Here is a 23,701-nt window from a genome sequence, read left to right as displayed (position 1 = left end):
ATGGAATGTTGTCCTTATTTCAATAGGATTTCAGGATAAGTCTTGCTAACTGTATGAGGTGCTGGTGAGACCACATCAGTACTGTGAGGAATTTTGTCCCCTTAGTTCAGGGAAGCTATCATTCAACTGGTGGCAATCCAGAGAAGGTTCACGAGGAGGATTCCCTTATGGAGGGATCGTTTAATGACTCTATCCATTGGAAATTACAAAAATGAGAGGTGATCTCACTGAAACATATATAATTCCTGAAAATGTAAATGCTGAGAGGACGTTTCTCCTCATGGGAGAGTCTAGGGCCAGACGGTATGGTCTAAGAATAAAGCGGCACCAAGTTAGGAAAGAGATGAGGAGGAATTTCTTCTCTAAGAAGGTTGTGAGTCTTTGGACTCACAGAGAGCTGTGGGGTCCAAGTCCTTGTGTGTATTTAGGGCTGTGATTGATTGGCTCTTATTAGTGGGGGAATCAAGGGACATGGGGGAAAGGGCAAGGAAATAGATATGAGGAATGTCAGATTGGCCATGATCCTATGGAAGGGTTGAGCAAGCTCGAGGGGCTGAATAGTTTACTCCTCTTCCTATTTCTTCTGTTCTTATGAATTTATAGCAATAGACATGATTCTTAGGGGACTTGACAGGGTAGATGCAGTAAGATTGTTTCCCTCTTATAGGAGAATCTAGGCCCAGAGGGTATTATCTGAGAATAAAGGGTTGCACAATTATGAGCGAGGTGAGGATGAGTTTCTTCTCTCAAAGGGTTGTGAATTTGTGGAATTCTTTACCACAATGGGCTGTTAAAGTTGGGTCATTAAATATATACAAGGCTGAGATAAACAGATTTTTAATCAATAATGAAACCAAGAGTTACGGGGAAAAGGCAGGAATGTGGAGTTGAGTGTCAAATCAGCAACGATCTCAACGAAAGGCAGAGCAGATTTGATGGGCTGAATGGCCTATTTCTGGTCCTATATCTTATGGTCCTACATGGCAGCTGCAAGCATGAACAAGGAAATAATGATTGAAAGTACTGCCTCCCTCCTTTCAACTTTCACACAAATTAGAGAATACAAGATGCAAGAAAATCAATAACAGTTTTCTATATAAAAAACAGATACTCCAGAAATAATTGTAATGAATTATATCATTAAATGGCACATAGAGATGACTGGTGTCAATAAATACCAAAGTACTTAAGTCACTTTCATACTGAGTTTGATTTAGATCATATTCACAAAATATGAAGAGCTTCAGAGATCTAAAGGATGGTGCCAAAATAGATTGAAAACTGAGTGAGATCCACAAACACCATAAAAGACCAGAAAATAGGGCCAAATGGGATTAGATGCCTGGCTAGATTTAAAACAAAACACTGGATTCAAGTCTGTGAAAGGGTTGCTAAAATATAAAGAACAGGAGGAAATAATGTTCTGCTATCTAATATTTCCTCTTTCTCTGAGTCTTTTTCTGACCTGGCATTGCTGTTTTCTACCATACTTGCTCAATTGCTTCTTGCAGCATGTTTCGGCATCGAGAATTTTCCTTGACAGAGGTATATTTAAATCCCCTTCCAATCGTTATTTGTTCTTGAACTTTATGTATCTTCATGTAGCAGATAGAATGTTGTGGTCTGAAGGTTGAATTAGATTCATGTTGCTACTGCTTTGTTGCTGTGTAAAAGAAGAGGGCTGATAGATTATATCTTAGTCTGGCAAATGAAGAAATGCATTTGGATTTAAGATAGATAATTTAAAAACAAAAAACTTGTATGAGAAAACCGATTGTCAAAAGCATGTAAACAAGTACTGAGGAAATCATCTGCTCTCAATTTCTACAAATTAATGCATGAATAGCTGACATATTTTCTAAATTTCTGGATCTGTCTTGGCTGCATTTGAATTTTTGCTTATAATCCCAGATTTAGATCAATCCCAGAAAAGCTTCCTTGGCAATATATGGTTGAATTCAGTCAGGAAAAGCCAAGGGGTTCAAAGTGATCTGCAGCACAGAAGAAAATAACTTTGTTGGGTCTTACAGAATTCACTGGAGCAACAAATATATGCAAATGACACTGAATTCAAATATGCCCCGTGACACACTTCTCTGAGGGAGGAATATCGGTCAAACGAGAAACACGCATTTGTTAATTTGCCTGAGTGAGTTAGCATTTTGAACACTATCAAATGGGCCAAAGCAATCCCGGAGAACATCAAGCTGCGTTGAGGTTTATACACTTGGCATTTTAAGAAATATTTTAGTTGCAATTTTCAGTCACTTATGTGCTCCCAATGCCAAATTATATTTTACTTAGATTAGATTAGATTACTTACAGTGTGGAAACAGGCCCTTCGGCCCAACAAATCCACACCGACCCTCCGAAGAGCAACCCACCCACACCCATTCCCCTATATTTACCCCATTCACCTAACACTACGGGCAATTTAGCATGGCCAATTCACACAACACCAGTTTATAGACCAACAGGTTTATTTGGAAGCACCAGCTTTTGGAGCTGTGCTCCTTCGTCAGGTGGTTGTGGAGTATAAGATCGTAGGACATAGAATTTACAGCAAAAGTTTACAGTGTGATGTAACTGAAATTATATATTGAAAAAGGCCTGGATTGTTTGTTAAGTCTCTCATCTGTTAGAATGACCATGTTAGTTTCAGTTCTTTCATATGTAAATCCCAGAACTTCTTTTAAAGTTACGTTCTCAAGTGAACTTGCACTGCTGTCTCACAGCACCATGGACCTGGGTTCGATTCTCACCTTGGGTGACTGTCTGTGTGGAGTTTGCACATTCTCCCTGTGTCTGCGTGGGTTTCCTCTGGTTGCTCCGGTTTCCTCCCACAGTCCAAAAGATGTGCAGGTCAGGTGAATTGGCCTTTCTAAATTGCCCATAGTGTTAGGTGCATTAGTCTGGGGTAAATATAGGGGAGGGTAATGGGTCTGGGTGGGTTACTGTTCGGAGGGTCGATGTAAACTTGTTGGGCCGAAGGCCTGTTTCCATACTCTAGGGAATCTAATCAAAAAATAAATCTAAAAAATAGGTCCCATGTTGGCTCATATAACGCATTGATGGTGCGAGGTACCCTGTGTGAGACTGTCTATGTCCCAATGTTCAGACTGATTCCAATCTAAAAAAGGGATTTATTTAATCTTACATGAATTCATGCAGGTTTTGAGCAAAATAACATTTACAACAAAGAGAACAAAGAACCAAGAAGCTTTATAGCCCAGGAACCAGCCCTTCGGCCCTCCAAGCCTGAGCCGATCCAAATTGAGCTGTTGCTCAATTCCTAAACATCTATACCCCTCTGCTCCCCACCTACTCATACATCTGTCCAGATGCATCTTAAACAAATCTATCCAGATGCATCTTAAACGAATCTATCGTGCATGCCTCTACTACCTCTGCTGACAACGTATTCCAGGCACCTACCATCCTCTGTGTAAAGTACTGCCGCGTATAGTCCCCTTAAAGTTTTCACCTCTCACCTTGAAAGTGTAACCTCGTGTTATTGAATCCTTCACCCCGGGAAAAGAGCGCATCTCTATCTACCCTGTCTATACCCTTCATGATTTTGTAGACCTCAATCAGTCCTCCCCTCAATCTCCTTTTTTCTAATGAAAACAAACCTAACCTACTCAACCTTTCTTCATAGCTAGCACCTTCCATACCAGGCAACATCCTTGTCAACCTTCTCTGCACATTCTCCAAAGCTTCCACATCCTTTTGGTAATGTGGTGACTAGAACTGTACACAGTATTCTAAATGCGACCGAATGCGACCGAACAATTTTAACATGACCTGCCAGCTCTTACACTCAATACCCAGTCTGTGAAGGCAAGCATACCATATGCCTTCTTGACCACTCTATCCACCTGTGGAGCCACCTTCAGGGTACAATGGACCTGAACTCCCAGATCACTCTGCTCATCAACTTTTCCCATCAGGCTCTTCCATTTACTGTATAATTTGCTCTCAAATTAGACTTCCCAAAATACATCACCTGACATTTGCCTGGATTGAACTCCATCTGCCACTTCTCTGCCCAACTCTCCAGTCTATCTATATTCTCCTGTATTCTTTGACAGTCCCCTATGCTTTCTGTTACTCCACCAATCTTCGTTTCATCTGCAAACTTATTGGTCATACCAATAGTGCCCTCTTCCAGATTATTTATGCATATCAGAAACAACAGGGACCCCAGCACTGATCCCTGTGGAACACCACTGGTCATCTTTCTCCATTTCGAGAAACTCCTTTCAACTACTACTCTCTGTCTCCTGTTGCTCAACCAGTTCTTTATCCACCTAGCTAGAACACCTGCACACCATGTGACTTCACTTTCTTCATTAGTTTACCATGGGGATGGTTATCAAATGCCTTACTAAAATCCACGTAAATGATATAACAGCCCTTTCCTTCATCAATCAACTTGGTCACTTCCTCAAAGAACTCTAATGTTGGTAAGGCACGATCTCCCCCACACAAAACCATGTTGCCTATCACTGATAAGCTCATTCTTTTGCAAACATAAATAGATTTTATCCCTCAGTACTTTCTCCAGCAACTTTCCCACACTGATGTCAGGATCACTGGCTTGTAGTTACTTAGAATATCCCTACTACCTTCCTTGTACGGGGGACAACATGAGCAACCTTCCAGTCCTCCGGCACCTCACTTGTGTTTAAGGAAACACAGAACTATAATTCTGTAAGTACAATGTCACCCCACAAACTTATGTGTGTGTATGTGTGTGTGTGTATGTGTGTGTGTATGTGTGTGTGTATGTAGAGGGGACATATAAGTGTCTATGAGAGATGTGAGTATGTGTGTGACTCTGACTGTAAAGGGGTATAAGTCTGTGAGAGGGTGGGTGTGGGAGTGTATGTGTGAACGTATGAGAGAGAGCTTGTGTATGAGAGAGGGTCTGCGTGACTGTATAGGTCTGTAGGTGTGTGTGTGTGTGTGTGGTGTAATGTGACATGAACCCAAGGTCCTGGATGAGGCCATTATAGAGCTTGACGATGAACATCAGCTCCTATTTCATCTTTAACACATCACAGCAGAACCCATATTGTTATCATATTTGCAACACCTTTGATCTAATTGGTTTTCACTGGATGAACTTGCTAACTCACTGGGGAGTCCCAGAGGCATTGCTTGCGATGGTTTTGTGAATGATTTGATAGATAACATGGCCAAATGAATGAACATCTTTTCTAACATAGCAAACACAATGAATCAAAGAAAGAACCTCATAATTAACCTGCACGCTAATTTTTCTTTCAGAGCTAATGTTTGTGGACGACAGTGCTGTTCTGGATGGACTGTGAGCCCTGGTACAAACAGATGTATAAAACGTAAGTATTGCAATGAAAACAACTTTGGAAATTTCTTGTTATCTTGGCTGTTTTCATTGAAATAATTATTGGGAAAATAATACAGCTGAGGTTAAAATATATGCAAGGTGAATATATTGATGGTGATTTTAACTGTCTTTTTTCACATTGACTTCCAGAGTTGTTGAATTTATAGCTACCTGAGGTGTTACATGCAACAGTGGTACAGGTCAAAAGCAGAAGGGTAGCTGTGCTGCATTCTGTATACTTCATATATTATCAGTTCACTTCAACTATGCACTATAAATACTTGGTGCAATTACGTTTGATAGAACATAGAAAATAGAACATTACAGCGCAGTACAGGCCCTTTGGCCCTCGATATTGCACCACCCTGTCATAATAATCTGAAGCCCATCACTATTCCATGTACGTCCATATGCCTGTCCAATGACAACTTAAATGCACTTAAACTTGGCGAATCTACTACTGATGCAGGCAAAGCATTCTATACCTTTACTACTCTCTGAGTAAAGAAACTACCTCTGACATCTGTCTTATACCTATCTCCCCTCATTTTAAAGTTGTGTCCCCTCGTGTTTGCTGTCCCCATACTTGGAAAAAGGCTCTCCCTGTCCACCCTGTCTAACCCTCTGATTATCTTGTATGTCTCTTAAGTCACCTCTCAACTTTCTTCTCTCTAAGGAGAACAGCCTCAAGGCCCTCAGCCTTTCCTCATAAGACATTCCTTCCATACCAGGCAACATCCTAGTAAATCTCCTCTGCACCCTTTCCAAAGCTTCCACATCCTTCTTATAATGTAGTGACCAGAACTGTACACAATACTCCAAGTGTGGCCGTACCAGAGCTTTGTACAGCTGCAGCATAACCTCCTGGTTCTGGAACTCAATCCTCTATTAATAAAGGCCAAAACACTGTATGCCTTCTTAACAACCCTGTCAATCTGGGTGGCAACTTTCAGGGATCTGTGTACATGGACACCGAGATCTCTCTGCTCATCTGCACTCCCAAGAATCTTACCATTAGCCCAGTACTTTGCATTCTGATCACTCCGGCCAAAGTCTATAACCTTACACTTGTCCACATTAAACTCCATTTGCCACCTGTCAGCCCAGCTCTGCATCCTATCTATGTCTCTCTGCAACCTACTACATCCTTCGTTACCATCCACAACTCCACCAACCTTAGTGTCATCCGCAAATTTACTAACTCACCCTTCTAAGCCCTCATCCAGGTCATTTATAAAAATGACGAACAGCAGTGGACCCAACACCGACCCTTGCGGCACACCTCTAGTAACTGGACTCCAGGATGAACATGTTCCATCAACTGCAACCCTCTGTTTTCTTTCAGCAAGCCAATTACTGATCCAAACTGCTATGTCTCCCACAATCCTATACCTCCGCATTTTGTATAATAGCCTACTATGGGGAACCTTATCGAACGCCTTGCTGAAATCCATATACACCACATTAACCTGTTTACTCTCATCTTCCTGTTTTGTCACTTTGTCAAAACATTCAATAAGATTCGTTAGGCACGACCTACCCTTCACAAAACAGTGCTGACTGTCCCTGATCAGATTATTCTTTTCTAGATGGTTATAAATCCTATCTCTTATAACCTTTTCCAACACTTTACCAACAACTGAAGTGAGACTCACTGGTCTGTAATTACCAGGGTTGTCTCTATTACCATTTGCTATCCTCCAGTCCTCAGGCACTATTCCTGCAGATAATGATGATTTGAAGATCAATGCCAAAATCTCGGCAATCTCTTCCCTTCCTTCCCAGAGGATCCTAGGATAGATCCCATCTGGCCCAGGGGACTTGTCTATTTTCACACTCTGCAGTATTTCTAATACCTCTTCCTTGTGAACCTCAATCTCTTCTAGTCTAGATGCAAGTATCTCTGTATCTTCCTCGCCAACATTTTCATTTTCTATAGTGAACACTGTCGAAAAATATTTATTTAGAGCTTCCCCTGTCTCCTCTGACTCCACAACTTCCCACTATTATTCTTGATTGGCCCTAATTTAACTCTCGTCATTCTTTTATTCCTGACATACCTATGGAAAGCCTTGTTAATCCTGATCCTATCCGCCAACAACTTCTCATGTCCCCTCCTGGCTCTTCTGAGCTCTCTTTTTACGTCTTTCCTGACTTCCTTGTAACCCTCAAGCACCCTGAGTTTTCACATTTTGTCCTAACATAAGCCTTCTTCTTCTTCTTGACCAGGGATTCCACTTCCTTCGTAAACCACAGCTCACGCGTTCTATATCTTCCTCCCTGCCTGACAGGTACATACTTATCTAGGACACACAGGAGCTTTTCCTTGAATAAGCTCCACATTTTTAATGTGCTCATCCCCTGCAGGTTCCTTCCCCAATCTATGCTTCCTAAATCTTTCCTAATTGCATCATAATTTCCCGTCCCCCAGCTGTAACTCTTGCTCGGTGGAGTACACCTATCCCTTTCCATCACTAAAGTAAACCTGACAGAATTGTGATCACTGTCTCCAAAGTGCTCACCTACTTCTAAATCTAACAGCTGTCCAGGCTTGTTACCCAGTACCAAATCTAATGTGGCTTCGCCCCTTGTAGGCCTGTCTACATAGTGTGACAGGAAGCCCTCCTGCACACACTGGACAAAAACTGACCCATCTATAGTACTCATACTGTAGTGATCCCAGTTAATATTTGGATAGTTGAAGTCCCCCATGACAACTACCCTGCCTCTCTCACTCCTATTGAGAATCATCTTTGCTATCCTTTCCTCTACATTTCTGGGACTATTCAAAGGCCTATAGAACACTCCCAGCATGGTGACTTCTCCTTTCCTGTTTCTAACCTCAGCCCATACTACCTCAGTTAATGAGTCCCAAACATCCTTTCTACAACTGTAATATTGTCCCTGATCAACAATGCCACACCTCCCCCTCTTTTACCATCTTCTCTGTTCTTACTGAAACATCTGAATCCCGGAACCTGTAACAGCCATTCCTGTCCCTGCTCTATCCATGTCTCCGTAATGGCCACAACATTGAAGTCTCAGGTACCAACCCACGCTGCCAGTTCACCCACTTTATTTCGGATGCTCCTCGCGTTGACGTACACACACTTCAAACCAGGTTCTCGCTTGCCAGTGTCAGATACTTGATTTGGGAACTCCCTGCTCTCATCCTCTTCTGCACCTGTCCTACAATTTTGGTTCCCATCCCCCTGCTGTATTAGTTTAAATCCACCTGAATAGCTTTAGTGAATTTCCCACCCAGGATATTGGTACCCCTCTAGTTTAGATGAAGACCATCCTGTTTGTGGAGGTCCCACCTACCCCAGAAAGAGCTCCAATCATTTATCTATAACCTGGCAATAAAGGATTGAGAAAATATCTGCAGTTCCTCTTCCTTATGTGGCTGCATTGATGCAAGTTTATTTGCTTGCTGTGAATGATAGAGGGTTCTACTAAGAAATTTGTAAACTGTATATTTTTATACTGGTTTTTTGGATAACACTAGATTTGGCAGAGTTCCTTGATCACTGGTCTATCTCAATTTATACATTGTGGTGGAAAAGAATACTTGCCTTTTGAAACAGATTCCTGTGTGAAAGCATCTGGTTGAGGTCTTCAAGTCCTTTATCTGAACATGAAAACCCAAAACCTAACAGAAAAGTTCAGTATTAGCCAACAAAAAGACAAGCATTTTTCCTTGCCACATGTCATGTACTATCAATAACAATGGGAAGGTCAATGAGCAACTTTGCAGACTTTGTTGTGGAAGCCAAGTTCCACCATGACATCCTCCTCCTCTGGGTATTGCTGTGGGATACTGTCCTCCGGTATAAGTGTGTAGGTGTTACACTGACCTAGACTCCTTTGATTCAGTTGATCATTTGATTTAGATGATGGGATCCCCGTCGTGTTAGTAAAATTCCAGTCAAGGAGACTAAGTCAATGTAACAACACCTACACATTCATACTGGAGATGGTTTCTAGCTTGCATTGACAGATGATGGATCTGTGGAGTGAAGTTACTATTGAATGCCATTCCAGAGGCTACTGTTGAGATAACTACCCCATTAAGGACAGTGGTCTGCCTCTCTGAGCCAGTGGTTTGTTCAGACGCTTCGTGACTTTGGCAGTGTCACCTGTGGAGATGACTGCTGCTATGGGAGCTACAGACAGATGGTGAGGTTTCTCTATGTTCTTGAAGAATACTCAGAGTTTCTTTTTTAATATGCGAGGTCCATTAAGGCAGGTTCTGGTGACTGAACAAACTCTCCACTGGTGTAGTGAGAGAACCACAGGAGTGATTATTACTGGGGGAGGTTCCACTGTGAGACAAGGAAAACTCCTGAATGGAAGTTGGGGTACTCCCTAACTGGGATGCGATTAGGAATGAATCCAACTGTCTCTATTGAGTTGTAATTCTGCTGTTCAAATGCTGAAGGGCCTTAAATCTTTTTCCCATTCCTATTGCCCAGAGGACAGCTCAGAGTCAACCACATTGTAGGTCAGACCAGGTCAGGATGGACATTAATGAACAGATGGGCTTTTCCCCGAAACTCAATCATTTGTCACTTAATTCCCGATTTTTATCAAATTCAAATTCCACCATCTGCTATGATGGGATTTGAATCTGGTTCCCCAGGAATATTACCTGGACCTCTGTATATATAGTCCAGCAATAATACCACTTGGCCACCGCCTCTCCGATAAGCTAATGAGCTTAAAGTGTAAATTGTTGCTGTTCCTGTCTCTCAATATATACCGTGTTGGCAGGAAGACATCAGCTTTCTTTCCTTTGGAGAATCTGGCCAATGCCAGCTGTATCAGAGTGCAAACAGGGTTCCTCAGAATCTAATTCCTTTGGTTCGCATGTACGTCAAATCAGAAATCCAAGCTTAATTACAAAGTAGCAACTATATGGCTCCACAGGTAATTTTGAATAGTTATAATCTGACAATGTCGCTATCAAATGTGGAGCTGTGAGTTGGCATCTGCAGTGATTCATTTTAACAACAATATCAGGTGCAGTGAAAATAAAATGTCTATCACTGATGAAGATATCCAACTAATAGGTAAAAACAATGACTGCAGATGCTGGAAACCAGATTCTGGATTAGTGGTGCTGAAAGAGTACAACAATTCAGGCAGCATCCGAAGAGCAGTAAAATCGACGTTTCGGGCAAAAGCCCTTCATCAGGAATAAAGGCAGAGAGCCTGACGGGTGGAGAGAAAAGTGAGAGGAGGGTGGGGGTGGGGAGAAAGTAGCATAGAGTACAATAGGTGAGTGGGGAGGGGATGAAGGTGATAGGTCGGGGGGGGGGGGGGGGAGGGAGGGTGGAGTGGATAGGTGGAAAAGAAGATAGGCAGGTAGGACCAGTCATGGGGACAGTGCTGAGCTGGAAGATAATCTAGTCATTAGTAACAGCAAGTTATAGAGTCATAGAGATGTACAGCATGGAAACAAGCCCTTCAGTCCAATCCTTCCATGCCGACCAGATATCCCAACCCAATCTAGTCCCACTTGCCAGCACCCGGCCCATATTCCTCCAAACCCTTCCTATTCATATACCCATCCAAATCCCTCTTAAATGTTGCAATTGTACCAGCCTCCACCACATCCTCTGGCAGCTCATTCCATACATGTACCACCCTCTGTGTGAAAAAAGTTGTCCCTTAGGTCTCTTTTATATCTTTCCCCTCTCACCCTAAACCTAAAGTAGAACCCTAAAGTTCTACTTTAACAATGTGGTGTTTCAAATGCAGTGTGTTATATACATTTTAAACATTGTAGTTGTCCTTTTTCTATGTGGACGGTATGAGCAGTGTGAACATACTTAAGTAAAAAAAGTTTTAGCTGTAATTTGTATATGTAAAAAAAAGTAATTATAAAACACTTTCAAGATTGCAAGATGTACCAGAAGCATTTTGCAGCCGAAGCAGTACATTCTAAGTGGAATCATTATTGTAGTTTAGGAAACATGGCAACTGATTTGGATTTAGCAAGGTCCCATGTAAAGCAATTGATAATGACCAGATAATCCACTTGTTGATGCTGTCTGAGGAATTAATGTTGCTCCAGGCACTGAACATAACTCATTGGAAACATGAGGCACTCACACTACTTATTTCTTTTCCTGTGCAGACACCGTGGAATTTGTACAATGATTTTACTGTGTACAAAATAAACGGGCATATCACTTGAAAGAAATGTTTTCTGTTGAGTTATCCACAGAGGGCTAAGGATAGTAATTTGTGATAGCAGCATTGTTATGCTATAACTGCTGATGATGAAGTAAAAAGGTAAAAACAATGACTGCAGATGCTGGAAACCAGATTCTGAATTAGTGGTGCTGGAAGAGCACAGCAGTTCAGGCAGCATCCAAGGAGAAACTGATCTCTGGAGTGATATTGATGCTACTTTGTAATTAAGCTTTGCCCTGTGCATTATCATATTTGTGAATCGAAGTAATTCAATTAAGAGCTGATTGATTCATGTTTTAAAATGTTTGTCCAATTGTGGCTGAGATGCTGAAGGTCTCTCCATCCTGGTGATGGTTAAGGGTCCTGAGTAAATTTAAGTTTCGGAGTCACAATTCACAGTTACACAATTTGCAAGAAATTTATGCTTTTCTGCTCAGATGAATTTACAACCCAGAGGGGGGAAAGCAAACAGTAAAAAAAAACTGTAATACTTGGAAATGAATGCACTGGTCATACTGGAGCACTGTCCTGTGGTGAACGAATCAGATTGGACCAACGTCATTCAGACTTTTCACTGGTTTATACTTGGGGGAAAGGTTGTACTGTTGCAGAAGTGATTCTGAGGTTGAGCAAAGGCATTTTAAGTGACAAAAGGACCACTTTCAGACCTCCCAGTGTTCTTCTGACTTTCCACAAAGCTTTCACTGTACTGCTTAACTATTGCTGTGTACCAGCTGAGCTCTTGTGGTATCCTGCACAGAGTCAAAATACCTTCTTCTTTTGAAGTGGGAATAGAGGGATGGGGAAATGAGATCAGGTAGCAGAGAAGGAATTCTGTTCCTGTATTAAAGTCTTACATCCTTGAAAGATTGAAGTAACAGTACTTTGATTTTATTTCACCTACAACTAATTAGAAAGGAGAGAAGTAAAGTTATTTGGAGTATCATTAGAGGCACTGACTACTCATTATTGTCTCATTTTCAGACATTAGATGGAAATGTGAACATGCAATAACATATGTAAGATATGTTTGTGATATCATATTTTCTATTGATAAAGATAGAAAATTCAAGCATCAATTTAATTCAACGTAGAATCTCTACAATGCAGAATGAGGCCTTTCAGCCCAAGCCTGCACCAACCCTCTAAAGGGCATTCCATCCCTGTAACTGTGCATAGTGTTCTTACCACAGCTAGCCTGCACAGCCTAGACAATTTAGCATGGCCACTCCACCCAACCTGCATCTCTTTGGACTGTGAGAGGGACCCAGAGCATCTGGTAGAAATCCACACCAACCGGGGAGGGGATAGAACATGCAGTGCCCACACAGGCAGTGTCCCGAGGTTGGAATCAAACCTGGGTCCCCTTGCACTGTGAGGAAGCATTGCTAACCACTGAGCCACTGTGCCTTAAAATGAGACATATGGCAGTCGTGCCCATTAGTCTGTTGGCGGGAGATTGTTTTATGATTAAGATGGAGGCAGGATGATCCAATCCCATGTGAAAACTTCTCTGCTGTTGGTGAAATGTTAATTAGGCTCCTAAGTGAACCAGTTGATACCAATTATGCCTGAGCTGACCAGTGTTCAGTATTGACTCAAGGGATTAAGTAGGGATCAAACTGCTTTCATATGCCTCCTGAAGGTTGCTCAATACATGTTGTTAGGTTAGTCAGCAGCCTACGAAGGAACTTGCTATTTGCCTGGCACTTTGTGCCCAATCAAGGGGCCTGGCATCAGGAAGTGGAGGCTCTCCAGTAAGTCCTCACCTTTGAAACCCCTGCCATCTGTGTATCCTGTGATATCCTTGCCTGAGTAGAGGGTTCCGACGATGATTTTACTGGAGCATTACCTGTAGCAGTCACTATTCCCAAAGAGTGCTGCCTCTGATTGGCCAGTAGCTCCTCAACAAGTGGAACCTCCAACTGCCACTGTGTGGCGGTAGCCATATGAAAGACTGATCCAGAAGTTTAGATCCCAGGGCGTTAATGGTAGAGTGTTGACTTGGATAGAGGATTGGCTGACTAACAGAAAGCAGAGGGTTGGGATAATGGATCCTTCTCTGGATGGTGAGCTATAGTTAGTGGGTTGCCTCAGGGTTTAGTTCTCAGACCTCAACTATTTACAATCTGTATAAATGATCTGCAAGTAGGGACTGAGTGTAACATAGCAAAATTTGTGGATGATACTAAAATAGGTGGGAAAGCAGATTCCTGATGAAGAGCTTTTTGCCCAAAATGTCAATTTTCCTGCTCCTCAGATGCTGCCTGACCTGCTGTCCTTTTGCAGCACCACACTCTGGACTCTAATCTCCAACATCTGCAGTACTCACTTTCGCCAAGTGATGAGGAGATAAAGAGTTTACAGATGGATATTGATTGGCTAGGAGAATGGGTCAGAATCAGTCAGGTGGAGTTTAATGTGGATAAGTACAAAGTTGTCCTTTTGTTTGGAAAAATAAAAAGGCAAATTATTGTTTAATTGGGAAGCAGATTCAAAGTGTGTCAGTGCAGATGGATGTGGCCATCTTTGTGCACGAATCCTGGCATGTATTGCAAAAGGACATGGTTATAAATGTAGTGTTGTTACAATTATATAAGACATTGGTAAGACTACACCTGGAATATTGTGTCCAGTTTTGGTCTCCTTGAGTTGACGAAGGATGTGGTGCCATTGGAGGTTCACCAGGTTAATTCCAGGGATGAAAAGGCTGTCATATGAGGAGCGATTGAATAGCCTGGGCTTGTACCTGCTGGAGTTCTGAAGAATGAGGGGGGCGGGGGGGATCTGATCAAAGTATATAAAGTTCTAAAGGGGAGATTGATAAGGTGGATGGTAAACAGATATTCCCCCTTGTGGGACAGTCTCAAATAAGAAGTCATTTTGTTTATTTTGATCTAAGGCTGGAAAAATATTTTGGTTCTGAACAAGAAATCGAATACTGGGTCAGTATCACTTGGGGGCGCTGCTCCCTGCCCTTTCCATCCCTTTGTTGAAGATGGTAGGCTGTTGGGATGTTAACTTGCCAGAGTTGTCCTGCTTCTTTGTGGGAAGAGAAAAATCTACTACAATTATAAACATTGCTCTTCATGAATCAAAGGGTAACTTCACACATGACCACCACGTGTACGTTGGCAGGCTGGTATTTCCTGATGTTCCATTGTGTAGATTTTCAAGAAGTCAAGCCCCCATTTGCTGATCATGGGTCAGCATTTAACAGACCTGCAGGACAGGGCTGGGGTGGGGCACTGGACTAAAAAGGGTGTGGGCAGGCAGGTGGGGAGGTTGAGAGTTCAGGACCAATCCCATTGTTCCAGCTATTTTCCCAGTGGCGGAGGGGAAAGAGAGGTGTTGGGCAGAGGCCTCATGGCAAAGTCACCAGGAATAGGTGGTCTCTCTCAAGCTTGGACACCTGATGGGGGATTCTCAATGGGATCGCAGAACACCATCCCAGTGGCATTGGTGAGCCAGTGACAAAAATTCGATGGATTTTGATCCAAGAACACTTCTCAGGGCTAGGTGTAATTTCAGCAGTGGCCATTACTCCAGGTGGCACTGCTGGCTCTGAAATCCTGTTGGCCATTTGACTGACAGCCCTTGTCATCCCCTTATTGGAATGGGAGCCCTGGCAGAGGTTCAGTCACTACCTGAGGTTATAACCTCAGCCATGGCTCCCAGAAATGGCAAGGCAAAGCTTTCCTGACTTTACCGACATGGAAAATGTTATCACTGACTCATAAACCAAAGCCCCCCACTCCTGCCCCCGTGACATCAATTATATTGTATTGCTGATTTTCTTTGTATATGCAAGCAGCAGATGTTCTCTTCCTGTGTTTTTTTTTTGCCTCTTCCATTCTTCATTTTCATTTGGTCCTTTATATAGATCTGTGGTTTTTTTTGTTCCTTTTCAATTTTAGGCTAGAGAAACTCAATATTATGAGGGTGAAATGATTGCTCTAAGTCGCATTTTGTAATGATGGGGGCAGGGGTGGTCCGGTGGCTCAGTGGTTAACACTGCTGCCTCACAGCACCAGGGACCCAGGTTCGATTCTAGCCTCGGGCGACTGTCCGTGTGGAGTTTGCACATTCTCCCCGTGTCTGTGTGGTTCTGCTCCGGTTTCCTCCCACAGTCCAAAGATGTAGAGTTAGGTGCATTAGTCAGGGGAGTGGGTCTGGGTGGGTTACTCTTCGGAGGGTCGGTTTGGACTAGATGTGTTGAAGGGCCTGTTTCCACGCTGAAGGGAATTTAATCTAATCAGTGTTTCCTACCTCACCGTATTCTTCCTTTCTTGATGACTTATTTTTCCACTTCAATCTCCCATTTTGTTCCTGATACTTTGTCCCGGTTGGTGTTGAGTACTTGACAGTGTTGTTGACAATGCATGTATCCAGGCAACTGGTGTGTATTCCACCACACACCGGACTGGAAATGCCCAACGATAATTATGTAATTCTTCAAATTTGTGTTATGCATTTCATAGGTTGTATGTAATGGAGCCGCATGAGTTGAACAAACCATAATGTTCAGCATGGGTAAATCTCAAACCTATCCACCATTTAAGTGTAAATATAATTTTACATGAAACCTTTTGCATTGAATATTTATGTAGACAACTAAGCAGCCTTTCCCCCCAGACCGTGTTGATTTTTAAAGTCCTTGCTTTCTTGAAGCTGTTGACCACCTCATTATATTGCATAAAATGTGATCAAACGTTGTGTTTAAAAATATAAATTAATGATCAGTAGCTAACAAACACAAATGGATTGTTGTCCAGTATAAGAGAGAGTATACCCAGTGTAGGAGAAGGTCTAGTCAGTGCAGGGGGAAAGTATACCCAGTACAGGAGAGAGTATACCCAGTGTTGGGGGAAAGTATACCCAGTACAGGAGAGAGTATACACCAGTGTGGGGGGGAAAGTATACCCAGTGCAGGAGAGAGTATGCACCAGTGCGGGGGGGAAAGTATACCCAGTGCAGGAGAGAGTATGCACCAGTGCGGGGGGGAAAGTATACCCAGTGCAGGAGAGAGTATGCACCAGTGCGGGGGGGAAAGTAGACCCAGTGCATGGAGAATGTATACCCAGTGAGGGGAAGAGTATACCCAATGGAGGGGAAAGTATAGCCAGTGTGGGGAGGGGGGTATATCCAGTGCAGGAGGAAAGTATACCCAGTGCAGGGGGAACGTACACCACGTATGGGGGAAAGTATACCCAATGCGGGTGAAAGTATACCCAGTGCGGGGGAAGTATACCCTGTGCAGGGGGAAAGTATACCCAGTGCAGGGGGAAAGTATACCCAGTGCAGGGGGAAAGTATACCCAGTGCAGGGGGAAAGTATACCCAGTGCAGGGGGAAAGTGTACCCAGTGCAGGGGGAAAGTATACCCAGTGCAGGGGGAAAGTGTACCCAGTACGGGGGAAAGTATACCCAGTGCAGGGGGAAAGTGTACCCAGTATGGGGGAAAGTATACCCAGTGCAGGGGGAAAGTGTACCCAGTACGGGGGGAAAGTGTACCCAGTGCAGAGGGAAAGTGTACCCAGTGCAGGGGGAAAGTGTACCCAGTACGGGGGGAACGTGTACCCAGTGCAGGGGGAAAGTGTACCCAGTGCAGGGGGAAAGTGTACCCAGTACGGGGGAAAGTGTACCCAGTGCAGGGGGAAAGTGTACCCAGTGCAGGGGGAAAGTATACCCAGTGCAGGGGGAAAGTATACCCAGTACGGGGGAAAGTATACCCAGTGCAGGGGGAAAGTGTACCCAGTGCAGGGGGAAAGTGTACCCAGTGCAGGGGGAAAGTGTACCCAGTGCAGGGGGAAAGTGTACCCAGTACGGGGGAAAGTGTACCCAGTGCAGGGGGAAAGTGTACCCAGTGCAGGGGGAACGTGTACCCAGTGTGGGGGGAAAGTATACCCAGTGCAGGGGGAAAGTATACCCAGTACGGGGGAAAGTGTACCCAGTGCAGGGGGAAAGTGTACCCAGTACGGGGGAAAGTGTACCCAGTGCAGGGGGAAAGTGTACCCAGTGCAGGGGGAACGTGTACCCAGTGCGGGGGGAAAGTATACCCAGTGCAGGGGGAAAGTATACCCAGTACGGGGGAAAGTGTACCCAGTGCAGGGGGAAAGTGTACCCAGTGCAGGGGGAAAGTGTACCCAGTACGGGGGAAAGTATACCCAGTGCAGGGGGAAAGTATACCCAGTACGGGGGAAAGTGTACCCAGTGCAGGGGGAAAGTGTACCCAGTACGGGGGAAAGTGTACCCAGTGCAGGGGGAAAGTATACCCAGTACGGGGGAAAGTGTACCCAGTGCAGGGGGAAAGTATACCCAGTACGGGGGAAAGTGTACCCAGTGCAGGGGGAAAGTATACCCAGTACGGGGGAAAGTATACCCAGTGCAGGGGGAAAGTATACCCAGTACGGGGGAAAGTGTACCCAGTGCGGGGGGAACGTGTACCCAGTGCAGGGGGAACGTGTACCCAGTGCGGGGGGAACGTGTACCCAGTGCAGGGGGAAAGTGTACCCAGTGCAGGGGGAAAGTGTACCCAGTGCAGGGGGAAAGTGTACCCAGTGCAGGGGGAAAGTGTACCCAGTGCAGGGGAAAGTATACCCAGTGCAGGGGGAAAGTGTACCCAGTACGGGGGAAAGTGTACCCAGTACGGGGGAAAGTATACCCAGTGCAGGGGGAAAGTGTACCCAGTGCAGGGGGAAAGTGTACCCAGTGCAGGGGGAAAGTGTACCCAGTACGGGGGAAAGTGTACCCAGTGCAGGGGGAAAGTGTACCCAGTACGGGGGAAAGTGTACCCAGTACGGGGGAAAGTGTACCCAGTGCAGGGGGAAAGTATACCCAGTACGGGGGAAAGTGTACCCAGTGCAGGGGGAAAGTGTACCCAGTACGGGGGAAAGTGTACCCAGTACGGGGGAAAGTGTACCCAGTGCGGGGGGAACGTGTACCCAGTGCAGGGGGAAAGTGTACCCAGTGCAGGGGGAAAGTGTACCCAGTGCAGGGGAAAGTATACCCAGTACGGGGGAAAGTATACCCAGTGCAGGGGGAAAGTGTACCCAGTGCAGGGGGAAAGTGTACCCAGTGCAGGGGGAAAGTGTACCCAGTACGGGGAAAAGTGTACCCAGTGCAGGGGGAAAGTGTACCCAGTACGGGGGAAAGTGTACCCAGTACGGGGGAAAGTGTACCCAGTGCAGGGGGAAAGTGTACCCAGTGCAGGGGGAAAGTGTACCCAGTGCAGGGGGAAAGTGTACCCAGTACGGGGAAAAGTGTACCCAGTGCAGGGGGAAAGTGTACCCAGTACGGGGGAAAGTGTACCCAGTACGGGGGAAAGTGTACCCAGTACGGGGGAAAGTGTACCCAGTGCAGGGGGAAAGTGTACCCAGTACGGGGGAAAGTGTACCCAGTACGGGGGAAAGTGTACCCAGTACGGGGGAAAGTGTACCCAGTGCAGGGGAAAGTATACCCAGTACGGGGGAAAGTATACCCAGTGCAGGAGAAAGTATACCCAGTGCAGGATAAATGTATACCCAGTGCAGGAGAAAGTATACCCAGTGCAGGAGAAAGTATACCCAGTGCAGGATAAATGTATACCCAGTGCAGGAGAAAGTATACCCAGTGCGGGAGAAAGTATACCCAGTGCAGGATAAATGTATACCCAGTGCAGGAGAAAGTATACCCAGTGCAGGAGAAAGTATACCCAGTGCGGGAGAAAGTATACCCAGTGCAGGATAAATGTATACCCAGTGCAGGAGAAAGTATACCCAGTGCAGGATAAATGTATACCCAGTGCGGGAGAAAGTATACCCAGTGCAGGATAAATGTATACCCAGTGCAGGAGAAAGTATACCCAGTGCAGGATAAATGTATACCCAGTGCAGGATAAATGTATACCCAGTGCAGGAGAAAGTATACCCAGTGCAGGATAAATGTATACCCAGTGCAGGAGAAAGTATACCCAGTGCAGGATAAATGTATACCCAGTGCAGGATAAATGTATACCCAGTGCAGGAGAAAGTATACCCAGTGCAGGATAAATGTATACCCAGTGCAGGAGAAAGTATACCCAGTGCAGGATAAATGTATACCCAGTGCAGGAGAAAGTATACCCAGTGCAGGATAAATGTATACCCAGTGCAGGAGAAAGTATACCCAGTGCAGGATAAATGTATACCCAGTGCAGGAGAAAGTATACCCAGTGCAGGATAAATGTATACCCAGTGCAGGAGAAAGTATACCCAGTGCAGGATAAATGTATACCCAGTGCAGTGAGCAAGTATACCCAGTGCGGGGGGAACGTGTACCCAGTGCGGGGGGAACGTGTACCCAGTGCAAAGGGAAAGTATACCCAGTGCGGGGGGAACGTGTACCCAGTGCAGGGGGAAAGTATACCCAGTGCGGGGGGAACGTGTACCCAGTGCAGGGGAAAGTATACCCAGTGCGGGGGGAACGTGTACCCAGTGCAGGGGAAAGTATACCCAGTGTGGGGGGAACGTGTACCCAGTGCAAAGGGAAAGTATACCCAGTGCGGGGGGAACGTGTACCCAGTGCAAAGGGAAAGTATACCCAGTGCGGGGGGAACGTGTACCCAGTGCAAAGGGAAAGTATACCCAGTGCGGGGGGAACGTGTACCCAGTGCAGGGGAAAGTATACCCAGTGTGGGGGGAAAGTATACCCAGTGCAGGGGGAAAGTATACCCAGTGCAGGGGGAACGTGTACCCAGTGCAGGGGGAATGTATACCCAGTGCGGGGGGAACGTGTACCCAGTGCAGGGGAAAGTATACCCAGTGCAGGTGGAAAGTACACCCAGTGCAGGGTGAAAATATACCAAGTGTGTGGGTGGGGAGGGGGGGAAGTATACCCAGTGCAGGAGAAAGTATATCCAGTGTGGCGGGAAAGTATACCCAGTGTTGGGGGAAGTAAAGCCAGTGCAGGGGAAAATATACCCAGTGTAGGGGAAAGTATACCCAGTGCGGAGAGAAAGTATACAAAGTGCAGGAAAAAGTATACCCAGTGCGGGGAGGGGGGAGAGGGGAGTATACCCAGTGCAGGGGGAAAGTATACCCAGTGCAGGGGAAAGTATACCCAGTGCAGGGGGAACGTATACCCAGTGCAGGGGGAAAGTATACCAAGTGCAGGTGAAAATATACCCAGTGTGTGGGTGGGGAGGGGGGGAAGTATACCCAGTGCAGGAGAAAGTATATCCAGTGTGTGGGGGGAAGGTATACCCAGTATGGGGGGCAAGTATACCCAGTGTGGGGGAAAGTGTACCCAGTGCAGGGAGAAAGTATACTCAGTGCAGGAGGAAGTATTCCCAGTGCGGGAAAGAGTATACCCAGTGGAGGGGAAAGTATAGCCAGTGCTGGGGGAAGGTATAGCCAGTGCAGGGAGAAAGTATACCCAGTGCAGGGGAAAGTAAACCCAGTGCAGGGGAAAGTATACACAGTACAGTATACAGCCAGTGCATCGTATCAACAGTGCAGTGCATATCCAGTGCAGTGTATAGCCAATGCAGTATATCACCCATGCAGTGTATCACGAGTGAAGCATGTAGCAAGTGTAGTGTAAAGCTAATGCAGTATATCACCAGCGCAGTGTGTCACCAGTGCAGTGTATCATGAGTAAAGCATATAGCAAGTGCAGTGTATAGCTAGTGTAGTGTATACCCCAGTGCAATGTATCACCAATGCAGTGTATTGCCAATGCAATGTATACCCAGTGCAGTGTATACGCAGTGCAGTGTATAACCAGTGCAGTGTATAACCAGTGCAGTATGTAACCAGTGCAGTGTGTAACCAGTGCAGTGTATAGCCGGTGCAGTGTATAACTAGTGCTGTGTATCGCCAGTGTAGTGAATACCCACTGCTGTGTATCAACAGTGCAGTGTATCACCAGTGTCGTGTATCACCAGTGTCATATATAGCCAGTGCAGTGTATAGCCTGTGCAGTGTATTTCCAGTGCAGTGCATACCCAATGCAGTGTATCACCAGTGCAGTGTAGGACCAGTGCTGTGTATAGCCAGTGCAGTGTATCGACAGTGCAGTGCATACTCAATGCAGTGTATATCCAGTGCAGTGTATAACCAGTGCAGTGTATAACCAGTGCAGTGTGTACCCAAAGCTGTGTATCATCGGTTCAGTGTATACCCAGTGTAGTGTGTGGGAAGTGCAGTGTATAACCAGTGCAGTGTGTACCCAAAGCTGTGTATCACCAGTGCAGTGTATCACCAGTGCAGTTATCACCAGTGCAGGGTATCATGAGTGAAGCATATAGCAAGTGCAGTGTATAGCTAATGCAGTATATCACCAATGCAGTGTATGACCAGTGCAGTGTATCACGAGTGATGCATATAGCTAGTGTAGTGTATACCCAGTGTAATGTATCACCAATGCAGTGTATCACCAATGCAGTGTATTGCCAATGCAATGTATACACAGTGCAGTGTATGGCCAGTGCATTATATCACATAGTGCATTGTATCACCAGTGCAGTGTATACCCAGTGCAGTGTACTACCAGTGCAGTGAATACCCACTGCAATGTATCACCAGTGCAGTGTATAGCCAGTGCAGTGTATCAATGGTGCAGTGCATACTCAATGCAGAGTATATCCAGTGCAGTGTATCATCAGTGCAGTGTATACCCAGCGCACTGGATACCCAGTGCAGTGTATTGCAAGTGTAGTGTATTGCCAGTGCAGTGTATACCAAGTGCAATGTATCACCAATGCAGTGTATCACCAATACAGTGTATTGCCAATGCAATGTATACACAGTGCAGTGTATAGCCAGTGCATTATATCACCCAGTGTATTGAATCACCAGTGCAGTGTATAGCCAGTGCAGTGTATCGATGGTGCAGTGCATACTCAATGCAGAGTATATCCAGTGCATTGTATAGCCCGTGCAGTGTATCATCAGTGCAGTGGATACCCAGTGTAGTGTATGCCCAGTGCAGTGTATAATCAGTGCAATGTATAACCAGTGCAGTGCGTACCCAGTACAGTGTATAGCCAGTGCAGTGTATACCCAGTGCTGTGTATCACCAGTGCAGAAGAATACCCACTGCTGTGTATGACCAGTGCAGTGTATCACCACTGTCATGTATAGCCTGTGCAGTGTATAGCCTGTGCAGTGTATTTCCAGTGCAGTGCATACCCAATGCAGTGTATCGCCAGTGCAGTGTAGGACCAGTGCTGTGTATAGCCAGTGCAGTGAATAGCCAGTGCAGTGTATCCCCATTGCAGTGCTTACCCAGTGCAGTGTATAGCCAGTGCAGTGTATCACCAGTGCAGTGTATCGACAGTGCAGTGCATACTCAATGCAGTGTATATCCAGTGCAGTGTATATCCAGTGCATTGTATAGCCAGTGCAGTATATCATCAGTGCAGTGTATACCCAGTGCAGTGCATACCCAGTGCAGTGTGTAGCCAGTGCAGTGCATGCCTGGTGCAGTGTATAACCAGTGCAGTGTGTACCCATTGCTGTGTATCACCAGTGCAGTGTATCACCAGTGCTGTGTGTCACCAGTGCCGTGTATAGCCAGTGCAGTGTATCGCCAGTGCAGTGTAGGGCCAGTGCTGTGTATAGCCAATGCAGTGAATACCCACTGCAGTGTATCACCATTGCAGTGTATACCCAGTGCAGTGCATCACCAGTGCAGTGAATACCTACTGCAGTGTATTATCAATGCAGTGTATCACCAGTGCAGTGCATACCCACTGCAGTGTACCACCAGTGCAGTGTATCACTCGTGCAGTGCATGCACAGTGCAGTGTATCATCAGTGCAGTGTATATCCAGTATATTGTATGGCCAGTGCAGTGTATCACCAATGCAGTGTTTGGCCAGTGCAATGCATCGCCAGTGCAGTGTATAGCCAGTGTGGTGTATCACCAGTGCAGTGTATACTCAGTGCGGTGTATACCCAATGGAGTGTATTGCCAATGCAATGCATACACAGTGCAGTGTATAGCCAGTGCAGTGTATCACCAGTGCGGTGCATATCCAATGCAGTGCATACCCAGTGCAGTGTATTGCCAGTGCAGTGTATACCCAGTGCAGTGTATAACCAGTGCAGTGTGTACCCAGTGCATGTCCAGTGCAGTATATCACCAATGCAATGTATAGCCTGTGCAG

The 23,701-nt window shown here is 45.2% G+C and overlaps 1 protein-coding gene across 2 annotated transcripts in view; it reads left to right on the top strand.

The window, feature by feature from the left end:
* Nucleotides 1-23,701, top strand: part of LOC140476119 (latent-transforming growth factor beta-binding protein 2-like) — a 469,839-nt gene that overhangs the window by 63,712 nt on the left and 382,426 nt on the right. For both annotated transcript variants that reach the window (XM_072568220.1, XM_072568221.1), the window contains exon 2: nucleotides 5,293-5,363. In XM_072568220.1, coding sequence (XP_072424321.1) covers nucleotides 5,293-5,363 — 71 coding nt within the window. The remainder of the gene's footprint in view (nucleotides 1-5,292; nucleotides 5,364-23,701) is intronic.

This window comes from Chiloscyllium punctatum, chromosome 4 (genome assembly GCF_047496795.1).
Source record: "Chiloscyllium punctatum isolate Juve2018m chromosome 4, sChiPun1.3, whole genome shotgun sequence".
NCBI classification, from domain to species: Eukaryota; Metazoa; Chordata; class Chondrichthyes; order Orectolobiformes; family Hemiscylliidae; genus Chiloscyllium; species Chiloscyllium punctatum.
The sequence above is the reverse complement of the archived record's forward strand: the minus strand, read 5'-3'. Positions and strand labels throughout refer to the sequence as shown.